We start from the raw sequence: 15,110 nt of genomic DNA, 5'->3' as shown, positions 1-15,110 counted from the left end.
TTTTAACATTTGAAATAACTGGACAAAGTACAAAAACTGGTCTAACAGTGGTTGGTGCGCGTGCCCCATGTACGGAGGCCATCGTCCTCGAAGCGGGCGGTCCAGGTTTGAATCCGACCTGTGGCTCTATTCCTGCATGGCAGTCATTCTCCACTCTCTCTCTCTCTTACATTTTCGACCCACTTATCAGATTCAGAATCAGAAATACTTTATTAATCCCAGAGGGGAATTCGGTCGTTACAGTTGCTCCAAAATATACAGCATAGCAGTAGAAATATAGTAATACAAATATTAATCAAATAGAATAGGAATATAAGTAAGGTTTCAATAATAGGTACAATAAATATTTACACAAATAAGAGTAAGGTGGAATATATAAACACATTTTCAAGATTATTGCACTGTTTTCTTCAATTATTTCTTCATTATTATTATATTGCAGTTTGAATAAATAATGAGTTATGGTGGAGGTTACAGTTTTCAGTTTTATTTTTTCCAGGCTGAGATAGTCCAGGTTCAGACAGAGTGTTTGTCACTCAAAGGGAGGAGTTATAACGTTTAATGGCCACAGGCAGGAATGACCTCCAGTGGTGTTCTGTGGTGCATCGGGGGGCGGGGGGGGGGGGGGATCAGTCTGGCACTGAATGTGCTCCTGTGTCTGACCAGCACATCGTGGAGAGGGTGGTAGACATTGTCCAAGATGGAACGCAGCTTAGTTAGCATCCTCCTCTCTGACACCACCTTCAGAGAATCCAACTCCACCCCCAATAACGTCACTGTCCTTACAGGTCAGTCTGTTTAGTCTGTTGGAGTCTGCTACCGTCAGCCTGCTGCCCCAGCACGCAACAGCAAAAAGGATAGCACTGGCCACCACAGACTCATAGAACATCCTCAGCATCGTCCTGCGGATGTTAAAGGACTTCAGCCTCCTCAGGAAGTAGAGTCGGCTCAGGCCCTTCTTGTATACGGCCTCAGCGTTCTTAGACCAGTCCACACTGACCCCCTGAATGGAAATAGGGGTCACCGGTGCTTTTACCCTCCTCAGATTCACTACCAGTTCCTTGGTCTTTGCCAGGTTGAGCTGGAGATGGTTCTGCTCACACCATGCGACAAAGTCACCCACCGCAGCCCTGTACTCGGCCTCCTCACCCTCGCTGATACGTCCAACTACAGCAGAGTCATCAGAAAACTTCTGAAGGTGGCAGGACTCTGTGTTGTAGTTGAAGTCCGTGGTGTAGAGGGTGAAGAGGAAGGGAGACAGGACCGTTCCCTGTGGGACCCCGGTGGTGTTGCTGACCGCTCTGTCTGACTCACAGAGTTGTAGGCGCACATACTGTGGTCTGCCAGTCAGATAGTCCACAATCCAGGACACGAGAGGAGACTCCACCTGCATTGTCGTCGTCTTCTCACCCAGTAGAGCCGGACGAATGGTGGAGAAGTCCAAAAAAACATGACCCTCAAAGTGCTGTCCGGCTTGTCCAGGTGAGCGTAGACCCGGTTCAGCAGGAAGCAGTGATGGCGTCCTCGACACCCGGTCGGGGCTGGTAGGCGAACTGGAGAGGATCCAAGAGGGGCCTGACCGTTGGTCTGAGCTGATCCAGGACGAGTCCCTCCAGGGTCTTCATGACGTGGGACGTCAGTGCCACCGGGTCTGTAGTCCTTGGCGTCGCTGGGGCGCGGCGTCTTTGGCACAGGAACGAGGCAGGACGTCTTCCACAGCACGGGGACCCTCTGAAGACTCACGCTCAAGCTGAAGACACGGTGAAGTACTCCACAGAGCTGGGGGGGGGGGGGGGCACAGGCTTTGAGCACCTCGGGGCTGACGCTGTCGGGACCCTGCAGCCTTGCCTGCGTGGAGTCTCATCAGCTGTCTTCTTACATTCAGTTCGTTGGCCCTGTCCTCACTGCCTTCAACTCCTCTACTGCTGCTTGACCTGGAGCCTGTGATGGTCCTCATTCCACTCCAGACCTCCCTCATGTTGTTCTTCTGTAGGTGTCCTTGGCCTCCCTAATCTTCACTTTCAGGACCCCCCTGTATAGTTCTCACCTCCTCTTGATTTCCATCTCTGAAGGCCCTTTTCTTGGTGTTGAGGATGACCTTGATGTCCTTTGTTATCCATGGCTTGTTGTTTGAATAACAAAGGACAGTCCTTGCTGGGACAGTGCAGTCCACACAGAAGTTGATGGAATCTGTGATGCACCTCTCCATGGGGCTCGCAGAGTGCTTTCCCAGTCAGTCAACTCAAAGCACCCCTCCAGTGTGATATAGGCCACCTCTGACCATCTCCTCACTTTCTTCTTGGTTGCAGGCAGCCTTTTAACCATAGGTACATAGCAGGGGGTGAGGGTGAATCAAGTTGTGGTCTGACAAGGGGGGGGGGGAGAGGAGCCATATGCGTCCTTTACATTGACATACAGCAGGTCCAGGGTCCTCTCTCCCCTGGTTGAGCAGCTGACATACTGTAATGTTATGCATCCAAGGAGAGACACATTCAACTGAAAAAAAAAAAAAAAAAACCTCTTTGCAAATGTCTGATGGTGACTAACGTTAACCAAGCAGAGTAAAGGCTAAATTAACTCAATCTAGATCAAAGACTGAACAAATACTGAGTGTGTTTGAGTCCCGCACATTTCTATTTACTACATATTTGGCAGGTTTAAGGACCTAAGGTTGACTTGGACTCAGAGATCCTTCTAAAAAATAGCTTTTTTAAAAAAGGTCCACAAAGTTCTTCTGCACAATCAAAACTTTTTTTAAGGTGAAGTCAAACTTCTCAGACATTTTATTTCATTTTTTTCCTCCTCTTTTATAACTCCTGCTCCGTGCAGCGTTCATCTGCAGGACACCTGTTCCGACTCCCACACAGAACGAGATCTGACCAAACACTCATCTAGCACCATCCACACTCAACTGCCCCGCGCAGGTTCACCCGGAGCAAAGGTTCAAACTGTGTGCTGACAACACAACCTGCAGCGAGGTCAGAAACACACACACACACACACACACACACACACACACACACACACACACACACACACACACACACACACACACACACACACACACACACACACACTTCTTCATGTTATCTAGAATGAAAAGTGCTGTTGCCTTTACTAAAACATCTCAGACTGTTGCCTGTAAAACTCTGATAGCTTCCTAGTTCAGTTGGATGTCCTCAGTGGTGTAGTGTAGGGTATACTTATTTTTCTGTCTCCATAGATTATACCCACTTCTAAATCTCCTCTGATTCACACCATTGATTGACTGACTATATTCAGTAGTATGCTGCATTTTGTTCCCAGGATGGTGAAGGGATGACCCTCACTACTCTGTCTCTGATTTGCAAGTATGTGCTAACTTAATCTGCAAGAATAATCTTACATGTCATTGTTTATAATAGAGGCCGTTTATACTCTGCTGGCCACACTTATGGGTAAAAAATAAAGAGTATACCCACTTCTTTAGGAACAAGGACTGCTGCTAAATATTCAAATGTTCTTAGTTGTTACTGCAGATATGACAGATGTGGTCTTAACCATCCAGTGGCGATTCCAGAGCCTGTTGGGGCCAAAATCAATGCTGGAGGGCCCTCCAACCAGCGTTCTTAACCATCATGTCCACCAGCCGACGATTACGTCGCTTCCAGTTTCTTTTCTCTCTCCTGTAGACGGATCATTCCTCTTCAGTTTTCTTTGTTGACTTTCTTTGACAAACTTTGGCTTTCACAGCAACAATGCATGAGCTGCTTAGAAGGGCAACCAGAGTGAGGGCTGTCAGATGGCGGAGGGGGACCCCTTAGGGAGGTTTCCTACTGTCATTGCAAAATGTGAACATTTTAGGACACCCCTTTGGTTTCAAGTTTGTGAGCCCTCAGGGGCCTCCTATACTGGTCTGGGGCCCCAAGCACGTTGCCTACCTTGCCGGTTGACAAGCAGCGCCTCTGTAACCATCTTGTTCAGTCAAGGTTCATGGAAAAAAAAAAAAAAGACTTGATCCTGACGGATGAGTTTTTTGTTTTCCACAGATACAGATTGAGAAGTAAATATCACAGATAACTAATATAGCAGCCTTGCACATGGTTTTTGATTTACATTTATCTTTGCAATAAACAACAAGCTACCTCAAGCATCTACTCTCACTGGATTTATTTTTCAGATGTAGTCTGCACACCTTAACGACCTGTACTTTCCCTGCGCTCAAGACAAAAGGACAGCGGAGAGCTTAGAGGGCTAATCTGAGTTTCAAGACCACATTTTAAGAGATGGTCACATAAGAATTCTCAAATGAATCACCGATACCTTTTCAGTTGCTGAAACATGTGTGCTTTAGAAAAAGGATGCAGAGAGGAGCCAAGGGGAGCAGCTGTGATTTATTTGTGAATGAATTTGACAACATCAAAAAGAAGACTAACGGTAAGAGCACTGGTGGTGGATGTTGCTCAGGAGGAGGTGGTGGGGCGCCGGATGAGCTTCCTACCTAACACCGCTGCATGCCTGAGAGATTAACCTGCCGTTTTCCACGTCAGACATTAAAATAATTGACAAAAAACGACCTCCAGTTTTGGGTTCCGACTCTCTTCCAAGCGGGCTAGTTTGACTAAAAAGTGCTGGTTTCTCTTGGTTTATTATCCGACTGTTGCTGTAACACACACACACACACACGGGACAACGTCGGGACAGAAGACCGTGTGGAGTCCAGTTTACTGTCAACACAAATAAGAGGTGCTCCTGGATGAGAGGCAATCCTAAAAAGGCAAACGGAAAACAAATCCCCAAAATCTCAAACATTCAGGAAAAATAATTTACTAAGGGGGCGAAATCACTCGTAGGTGACTCCCTCAAAGACGAGGCGCCATGTGCTGCAGAAAACACTTAAAGAAAGAGGCTTCAGCTAAAAAAGAAAGCATAATTCTGAAGTCTGTCCAAAGAGAAAAGGCTCTGATATGCTGCTTGAAGGTTCACCATGATTGTATTTTGCCTTAGATGTCGTCATTTCTTGTGTTTGCTGCTATCGAGATCAATCTGTTACTCAGTTGAAAGGCCGTTCAGTTTGTAGTGTAAAAAGTTTCTCTAGTTTTAACGAAGCAGCTCTGGCACTGTGTTGTTCTAAAGTGGTGCGTGTCGAAGGAGGAGGAGGAGGAGGAGGAGGAGGAGGAGGAGTCAGGCACCTTTAACCAGGACATACTGTCAGACCCATGCTAGTGTGACACACTCGAAAAACAAGTTACAGGTGATAAACAAAAAGACGATCTCCCTTTTCTCGTATCACGGCCTCTGCTGGAGTGATGAGGTCACAGGAAGCGGATTCCTGCTCCGAACTGGACGCCGTCACATATCCTGAAAGAGGAGGAGGAGGAGGAGGAGGAGGAGAAAGGAACACAGTCAGACAATTATTGATGTTAAACACGGGGGTCATAAGTAGCATTCAGGGGCGGCCCCCTCAGATCCTCTGGTTCTTCTCCTTCAGTGCTAAAGAGCAGAACAAAAACATTTGGTGATGCGTTCTGAGACGGCGGAAAAGACTCCAAGAGGATCTGAGAGGAGCTGAGAATATTCCAGAAGCCAGCTGGGGACTTGAGAGGGGGGGGGGGGGGGGAGAGAGAGATAGTGCTTTGCTACATTATGGCGCAACCTAGTGTGGGTGCACCCTTAGTGCTGTATTTGGGTGTGTTCTTGAAGAGCCGCTGTGTACCTGTCTCCACTCTGAACTCCCATGGGCACGCAGTAGTTGAGCTCCAGTCTGGCAATGTTTCCGAGCCGCAGCACGATGCCCGCTCCGTACGACCAGCGGATACACTCAGCCAGCTTCTGAAGGTGTGCCCGGGGACCGTCACCTGCACACAAACCACAAGTTAGGCGTCACCACATACCAGAGAGGAGTGGCACGCTGACAGATGCCAGTTCCTCCCAAGAACCTCTGAATCATTGCTCATCATTTGTAAACACCCACCATAGTTGAGGTTGCAGAGGTTTCCTGCGTTGAGGAAGAAGTGTGTTCTGAAAAGGTCTCCGAAGCCCCCCTTTCCTGGTCTGAAGGGCAGCGGGGTGTAGAGGTGAAGACCCCCGGCCCAGTAGGCCTCTCCGCCCAGATAGTCCCCTGAAACACACAAACACACGTTAAGATGCAAAACTACGCTACTTAAAGGGCCACAAAGACATCTGTTTGACGTGATTAAATCCCTACAGCTACTGTTTTTCTAACACTCACATAAGATTAGAAGACATGTTTGAGTTACTCGTCTTCTTGTCTGATGAGGAAACAGACAGGAAACATGGGGAGAAATGCAACAAAGGCTTCCTGCTGGAATCCTGTCGGGGTCGTTGCATTCATGTGTTTTCTGTGTTTCTCACCATTTGTCCCACAGATACTGGATTAGTCCTGATTGCTTTTAGTCGTGTGGTTAGACCAAATGAACGCCTACAGGGAGGGACTCACACCGCCTTGATGTCCACAACATTTAATTAACCCACCTTCTGAGATGGGTTGATTGATAGACATTCCACGTTTGGGTTGCAGAAGGATAAATTAGTGCATGCAAATGAGTAAATTTAAATGGAGCGATGCAATCCTGCATTATGTATCAGACATTTCATTCTAGGACATAAAAAAAATAAACCCTAAAAAGGACGCCCCTCAGTTTGCCAAGATATGAGACCAGTTATGGTCTAACCAGAAGCTCAGGTCAAACCAACAGGTGTTGCAGCGATGGAAGCGGGCAAGACAATGCAGAGCTGGCTAAACACTGAAGCTTCAGTGTCCACCACATGGCAACCTGAATGAGCATGGACTCTAGAGAGGAGGGGGCGGGGGGAGACAGCTCTCTACAATGTTTTGAATTTGGACTGCAGTACCCAGTTTAAACACTAGGTGTCAGAGTTATATGTTGCTCCTTTAAGATAGTACTTTTTAAAATCATGTTGGGAATTCAAGTATTTTTACATTTTAAGATGGAAACAAAATCCAAAGTTCAGTTTTTCTTTGTACCTTCACTCTGTGGCCCGATGCTGTACATCCCAAACCCTCGAACACTGGTGGGACCTCCGAGGTAAAACCTGAAAAAAAATACAAAAACTTTCATGAAACCATCCACTTAAGAGTGCAGTCTCAAAATCCTTGCCAATCATGAATCAGTTAGTAGTCAATACGTTCTGATTTTCAAGGTGATCTTTATAATTTGGAGAGAAATCCCTGTAAATCAAGGTCAGCAGTATCTGCCCATGTGTCTGTTAACAGCTGTGGGGTGAATCAGGTGTACCTGTCAGCGATGCAGGACGGCTGTCCTCCGATTGGACAGAGCATCCCGCCCCACAGAGAAGCAGACAAAACCTGAGAGACACAGAAAAGATCCGCTTATATACACAAAGCCTTCAGTATTTGGTCAAACTCACGTCGTGGTGCTTTATCGCCCCCTTGTGGTCACTTTATGCAACTGAAATGTCAAGTGTGACTGTGCAAGAACAACAAATAGAATCTGTTTTGCAAAGCTTCAAGAGTTGCGACAAACACCCTCAGGCCCCGCTTACAAAACAGCTGAGAGCAAAAAAAACAGCCAACCCACGATCTTGGTTGTAGTTTGAAGAAGAACGTTTTGTTTGTCTTACCGAGTCCCAGAAGAGTCGTCTGTTGAGCTGCAGCTCAAAGTCCTCCTTCAAGAAGCTGGCGTCTCCTCCTGTGTACCCGGCGAGTTCCTGCCGAGCAAACACGAGAAAGACAAAATAAATAACAGACTGGAGCTTAAAGTTAGGGCTGGAGAGGTATGGAACAGCTCCTAGTTATGCTGCTACAGAGTTCCCTATTGGTTTGTTATTCTTTTCTTTTTTCAATAACAACTTTATTTAAATTTACATACAGTATAACACAACCCAAGGGACTAAAATCAACCACTACAGAAAAACAAATCAAAACAGACAATACAAGTAAAACCAGACAAGGCAAATCAAATAAGGCCCCATTTCCTCATCATGCTCATTTCAAGGTTTTATTCATCTGCCAGAGTCCATTAAATTTAAATCTAGCCTCAGTCTGACTGGGAATATCCAGTGCCCGTATTCAGTCCAGAGTGCTTCCAATTCAAGTAAGAGAATCCTTTTGACGACAAATCAAGACTCTCCGCGGGGAGGTCGTCTTGATTTGTTATTCTGATAAAACTAACAAAGTCATTCAGATTGCTTTTCCTGAGTTTGTTCCTGCAGACAGCTCTTTTGTTCTCTCACTCAGCACCCACATTTCACTTAACTCAACAACCCAGAAAACATTGTAAACCTTTCATCATTTGATTAAAGGAAGATTATAAACATGACTGTTTTCTGTAACACACTACATTGTACTTGTGCACACCCACCTGGTTGATCCGCAGTAAGGCACCTCTGTTGGGGAAAATAGCCGAATTCCTCGAATCGATTGACACGGTGTGCTGCAGAGAGACAGAGGCTAAACTTCATGAACATGACACAAAGAGAGGACATGAATCAAAAGCTGTCACGTGTCTGTGAAGGAGCTGGAGAAACGCCTCCGTGTCGTACCGAGAGGGCGGATTTCAGCGAGTGTCCGCTCTCCTCTCGAACGGCGAAGGAAGCGCTGCGAGCGAGGCAGCCCAGCTCCCGCCACACGCCCTCCCACTTCAACGTGTGGTTGGTCGGCCCCAGAGGAAACTGCAGCAGGACGGGAGGAGGAAGAACTTTCAAAAGTTAGTGAATTAACACGCACTCATCCAAGTCTTTCTCTCTCTCTTGTTGTTTGTTGTCTGTACAAGTGTAAAAGTGTGTCTGCTTCATTCAGTTAGGATCCCACTCTCTCTCTCATCACGCACACACACACACACCCCCACACCCACACACACCCACACACATATACACACACACACTCAGCCTCTTACGTTTAGCTCTGCAGACATGCCTCTGTCGGTCTCTTTTAAGGAGCTCCAGGGGAACTGACCGGTGACTTTGTACATGTTGAGAGTGAGGCTGAAAGAGAAGACACACAGGACTTAAAAATGGTTCACCTTGATGGTGAACGCATGCTAATACTGCACCGCTAAGATTTCAGAATCAGCTGCTTTAAAAGCGTTGCATTCCTTCCGTTTAGTCGGGATGTTTTTTTTTGCTTTCTTGGAAGCACCATAAACAGACGACTCAGGTAATTCTCTAAGGGACCTGCATTGCAAGAACTCAAATCTCAGTGCGTGTGTTCGTCTCATTTCTAGTCAAAAACATCTCAAGAATCTTTAAGATCAGGAGGATTTCAGGCGCAGTCCTCCTGAAATTCTCTGAAATCTTTCAGGAGTGTGTATTTGAAAAACAGCTTAAGAGATGTGGGTTCATTGTGAGTTCAGTATTTGTGTGCTTCACATACTTGCGTTCGAAGTGTCCGGGCTGGGGCTTGAAGAAGGACAGGCCGTACGACGTCTCCTTGGTACCGTAGGAGAACTGGAAGGTGAGTTTCTCGGCTCGACCCAACATGTTGGGCAACTTCAGTCCCAGAACCTGTTGGGACGAAAACACTGTGAGCTCAGTGTGTGATCATAATAGGATGACTGTTCAGAGCCCATAAATATCAGATTTTATTCATAGTTTAATTGACTTATAGATCGATGTTTAAGGCCCCTCCATCTCCTGAAGAACTCACTCAAGCTTCTTAGCAATCCAAGTAAAACAGATGGAAACATGGCCGACATGAATTATATATATGTGAGTGATGTTGTTCTCTCACCATGCTTCCTTCATTGTTGCCGACCATGGTGTTGTAGCTTCCTGTCAGCCTCTTGACCTCCGTCACCTCGAAAGTCACATCAAGACCGTTCGGCAGAGCGTCCTTACCTGAGGAGAGAGAACCAACCAATCAGAGGGGAGAAAAAAACAGACAACCTTTTTTTCCTGCATAGTCACTCAAGTAGACAGCTTTTAAAGGAGCAGTATATAACTCTGACCCCTAGTGTTCAAAATGGGTACTGCAGTCCAAATTCTAAACATTGTAGAGAGCTGTCTCCCCCCGCCCCCTCCTCTCTAGAGTCCATGCTCATTCAGGTCACCATGTGGTGGACACTGAAGCTTCAGTGTTTATCCAGCTCTGCATCGGTCTGTAAACCTTTCTGTGTTCTAACCGCTCTCCATTTTTCAAAAGCATCTCCAATATTGATCCTAGTTTGAGCACGTTTCTGCTCGTGGAGCTTATTAGAAACATGCAGAGGCTTTTTAGGTCGGGTACAATCACTTCTATCTGAACCACTTCTCTTGCCCGCTTCCATCACTGCAACACCTGTTGGTTTGACCTGATAACTGCTCTCATATCTGACAAACCGAGGGGCGTCCAAAACAGTCGTGTGGGGGGCGCCTTAAAACCGCCTACCTTCTCTGGTCCAAACAAATCCAGAGCATTCAGGAGCAGAATCTAAAGTTAGAAGGAGGACATACTGACTGCTGCATTGTTGTCAGAGAAGCCAGCACTTCAACATAGCATGTTTCCTTAATGTCTGATCATATAGTCAGGTCACTTTATCATTTCACTCTCTACACATCTCACTGGTTGCTCCTTTAATTCACATTAAAAGCTGCATGTGGTCACAGTTAACAGCAAAGCACCGCTGAACGCATGATGTAATTACAAATCGAGCTCCAGAGCAGGTCTGTAATCCACAACACTCTCTGAGATAACTTTTGGTTTTAGTAAAAAATAGAGTGATTATATCGTGTTGTGCTTCTTCTCTGAACGTGTTACCTTCAGACGTGTCAATAAGAACCTCCACATCCTTGAAGATCCCGAGGCGGAGCAGCTTCTGTCTGGCCACGTGAGCTTTCTTCATCACCTGTGACCATGACAATGAAACAGAACTCTACACTTAGGAACCCTCGTCTTCTTTACTTTAAACAAAAATAAAACTCAAGAGAGATGACTGTGACGCCTTCATGAGCGGTGCAGTCTGAAATACGTACATCGATCAGGTTTTTGGCATGAAAAACATCCGAGATCTCGTAGCCCAGCAGGTCCTCTTTAGTTCTCCCAAGACCCTGGATGTTGACGTGCTGGACGACCACCTGAGGAAAAAAAGATATATGACAAGTTTTACTTTCACATCTCCGGTTTTGAGTTGCAGAAGCGCGGCACAGCGGGAGCTCCACATACACACACACTCAGACTTCTTCCCCCCCGTTACAGCTCCTCAACATCCAGATTGAAGGCGAAACGTTACAGGGGCGTAAATATGACTTCTTGAAACGGCAGTCTGGACGGGGCTACAGTTTACTATCAAATATTTTAGACCATAGAGCCATATTTGTACGATTTTTTCCCCCAGGTTCAGAACCTTATGAGATTATTTCTTTTAGATATTTTATTTCAGAATGTGAAACTTGCAAACCAAAATGGTCACAGTCTGACATTTTGTAACTCATTGATTAAATTAAAGTGAAACGTGGGATCCCTGGAAACTCCCAAGGGCCCCTGGAGGTCAGCGGACCCCCCTTTGAGAACCACTGGTGAGGAGAAATAGTTCCACAAAAGCAAATCGAACTTCAGGTCAAATTTGTCAAACGTGAAACCTGTTATTTTACACCGACCGTCTTGAACTTGTTCACGATTCTCTTCCGCCGCTTTGAGCACTCACATCTTTGTTTTCTAGGATCTCCTGCTTGCTCTCCTGCTCCAGGTCCGGAGTCTCCATCAAGTCATCCGGGTTAACTCCCAAATCCCGGCCATGCATCGGGAGAGGATCCAGACTCTGCGCGGGTGATAAGAACAAAACTGTTAATTCATGATTTCACACCATTTCAAGTTAGCTATCAACTACCCTGAGGTTAACTGGTGCCAGTTTAGTGTGAGGGGAAAAAAAAAAAAAAAAGCTTTTTACATAAAAACTGTAGAGACACATTAAAACTGTATGTTAACTAAAAAGCTCTTTATGTTATTATTTATTTCACTTCATATCATGGAGGCCTAATTTGCACCCCCCCCCCCCTTTTCTAAATGTTGCCAAATTGATGGAGATGTTTTCTTCATTTGATTTTGTTTTCTTGAAATGCCCTGCATGCATTGACCCCTCAGGGCCACCGTAGAGGTATGATTAGATAACACCTAACAACTCCTAGACAACGAGCATAATAATAATAATAATAAAAAAGTACGATTAGCACATTTAAAGGGCAGGAGCCGCACTCATGGAAGAGAAAGGGGCAGGACAGTTAATGGATGGGAGTGTCTAATGTCCTACGACCAGTGAAAGTCACTTCACGTTACACGGTGAGTCACTCGAGAGGGGTCGTGTGCTCTTTCTTATCACAGTACTTAAAGTTCTGATATAAAATGATAAATGGTGAAAGGACACCGTTTTTGTCCTCAAAGTGGCTTTTTAAATACCCTAACAAAAAAGCCAAATGTTCACTAAAATGTCCCCAACTTGAGGATATCGAGGCATGCAGACAAAAATGTGCCTGTGTCTGAATTTTGAAAATGCCGCCCTGACTGAAATGCTTCTTGTAATTAAACGGAAAGCAGGCTAACATACTTTATCAGGCTACATTTTTCCACTTTAAACTTCATTTCCACCTTCGCTTTTCTTTATTTATCGTCTCTCTCTCTCTCTTTGTGTAAGTGTACATCGAGTACAGGCGCTGGTGAGTCTGCAGCACTGACTGACGTTTTCAACAGGGAGGTCATGGTCAATAATCCGCAGAAAAAGGACAGGTGCGTGGGGAGAAAATCGAGTTACCTTAGCATGGACAGTCCCCATGGCAACTACCCGCTCCTCAAAGCCGCTTCAATCCGGATGAAATGCTCTGTTTGCGGGCAGAAAACTGATAGATGACAGCGGCTAGTTTCTCCAGTACCAATCCCCCTTCAAGGGAGACGCCATGACAGTTGGGGAGGTCTTGTGCTGCGTTCATGTACACCACGTAATTTACGCCAACTCTACCGTTACCGTACGTTTTCCATTCTTCTTCTTCTTTTCCCATGTCGTTGTCTGCATTTATATGCAGATTTATCTTGTCAGAATAAATTGTTGCCACTCTTTCAAGACATTTAAGCTGCGAAGTGTGAAAAATGTAATATACTCGTGTTTTATTTCATCTATAAAGCGAGTTAAGCTTCTGGAGGCTAGCAGTAGTTCCCCCAATACCATCAAAACAACTCGTATAAACACACACAGTAGCCATGGTCATCTTTGTACTATTTTGAATATTAAACGAAGGCGAACAAGTGGCACCTGGTGAGTGTAATAGCAAGTAACTAAGATGACACTGTCAAAACCAACATTCATTGAGTCTTGAAGGCATCACCCTGACTCCTCTCTGTGATTGGATATAAATCAGAACGTACTGAAGTGGGCGTGGTGGGGCTAACATTGTCATGGCACAATGTCTCCGGCAGAGGGCGCTGTTTCTCTTGTTCGCCAAGGCTGCATGTGAAACTAAAAACGCCCAACAATCTCGTGTTGATATAAATACCTAAAGGCCAATAAACAATGCAGTGCATGAAAACTGTAGCTACAGTAAGATGTTATTTGCATTTGGCTCCTTTTTGGCCCTGGTGCGTTGTATTAGTAGGCTGAATATTAATGAGGTTGTGTGTTTCTTCTTATTTTTTTTATTATTAATATGTTTACAGAGCCGCTGAAGTCTTCCGCTGAAGAATATTTGTGTGCAAAAGGTAGGTCCTCCTCAGATATTAAAGATACTTCAGCATGATTCACGAATATTGGCCACATGTAAAGAATATATTGAGATATATTGAACTGGAAAATAGAGGCAAAAATGAAGAGAAATGGATCCCTGCTGTTGAGAGTAAATCTTTTATTTTGATGTGTAAGTAGCCAAAAAACAACTCGGACCTAGAGACAGTAGTAGGCTAGTCTATATTTATATTATTATAACTTTAATAATATATTTTGTTTTGTTTTCCAAAACTACTAAACATTACTTTAGAAAAAAATATTTTAACAGTTTTATTAAAAAGCAATAAATAAAACTCCTGAAGTGACTTAGTTGTTTTTTTTGTCTTGCACTGACAGACAAAGATTTACTTTTTCTCAAACTGCAAAGTAACCTTTACAGTGAAACCACAAGGTGGCAGTATTTCTTCGTCCTTAAACCCTTATTAAACTGGTACAGCCTGTCCTGACCATAGACTGTAAATAATGATTAACAGTCAATAATAACTCAAGAAAACTGTCAATTAGGAGAAACGTCATTTTCGTTCGTTCGGCTTTTTTTTACATTCAAAATTCACATTGTTATTGTGACCCCCTCATGACGGAATATTTGTGGAAAAGACAAGTTTTACTTTTTTAAGCTAGAAAAATGAACCATTTAACTGTGACTTAATTTCAGTTTGTACCTTTTTAACAATCTGGTGGCCCATTTATAATCATCGTACTGGCTATTTGTCTGAAGAAATCAAAATAAACTTATCAAACTTAATCAAATGTCCACTGATGCATCGTGGGGATGTGGCGCACAGGTAAAAGAAGTCCAATGTCCACGCAAAAGATCTGCGTTTCTTCCGGTTTAATTCTTCAAAAGAAAGCAAGACAACAAAAGAAGAAAAATCACGACTCCTACCGCCCCCCCCCCCCAGGTGCATGTTGGTCCTCTACCTTCCTCTTGCCTATATGACCTCAGGTGCCCACAGTGTAAAAATAAAAATAAAAATAAATAAAAATACTCACCATGGAAAACTACATTTGCTAATAATTAACTAGCAAAAGAAAATATTATCAAAAATATTTTCTAAATAAAGAAATCGTGTAGAATAACAAAAAAAAACACCTATAACAATACACATATCATTAAATCACATAACAATCTAACAACAAATAAATAGCTCCTACAATCCTCTAGGAGCCACTGCCATGCATCACATGGTTTGGAAATAAGGAATGCAAATAAAACTGAAAATTCATTTAATTCATTTTTCTTCCAGGGATCCAAGACAATACCGGCACATCGATGGCTTTGGCTGCAAAGCTCCAAATTTAGATTTATAGTTACTAAAATCAAAACTTCAGATTGGTTATTCTCACACAACCCAGTCTGAACTTCTCCCCTCCATCCAGTAGGTGGCGGTGTGCACCTTTTTACAATGTCATGTAAAAACCAATGCTGCACATTTTACACTT

At 44.4% G+C, this 15,110-nt stretch overlaps 1 protein-coding gene across 1 annotated transcript; it reads right to left on the bottom strand.

The window, feature by feature from the left end:
• Positions 1-4,354: 4,354 nt before the first annotated feature.
• samm50l (sorting and assembly machinery component 50 homolog, like) lies at positions 4,355-12,865 on the bottom strand. The gene is made up of 15 exons (XM_020634757.3): positions 12,705-12,865; positions 11,604-11,717; positions 10,933-11,034; positions 10,718-10,805; positions 9,713-9,819; positions 9,356-9,486; positions 8,880-8,967; positions 8,527-8,655; positions 8,346-8,417; positions 7,606-7,692; positions 7,260-7,330; positions 6,989-7,056; positions 5,954-6,100; positions 5,696-5,837; positions 4,355-5,340 (listed from the first exon to the last, which is right to left on the bottom strand). The coding sequence occupies exons 1-15, from the start codon at positions 12,723-12,725 to the stop codon at positions 5,295-5,297; spliced, it is 1,413 nt and encodes a 470-aa protein (XP_020490413.1). The 5' UTR covers positions 12,726-12,865; the 3' UTR covers positions 4,355-5,294.
• Positions 12,866-15,110: the final 2,245 nt, after the last annotated feature.

This window comes from Labrus bergylta, chromosome 23 (genome assembly GCF_963930695.1).
Source record: "Labrus bergylta chromosome 23, fLabBer1.1, whole genome shotgun sequence".
NCBI lineage: Eukaryota > Metazoa > Chordata > Actinopteri > Labriformes > Labridae > Labrus > Labrus bergylta.
The sequence above is the reverse complement of the archived record's forward strand: the minus strand, read 5'-3'. Positions and strand labels throughout refer to the sequence as shown.

Coding starts and splice junctions, on each gene's coding strand:
- samm50l (XM_020634757.3), bottom strand. CDS start 12,725: ATGGGGACTGTCCATGCTAAG. Junction 11,035..11,603: donor AGATCCTAGAAAACAAAGAT/GTGAGTGCTCAA, acceptor TTTTTTCCTCAG/GTGGTCGTCCAGCACGTCAA. Junction 7,331..7,605: donor GACGACTCTTCTGGGACTCG/GTAAGACAAACA, acceptor TGTGTCTCTCAG/GTTTTGTCTGCTTCTCTGTG.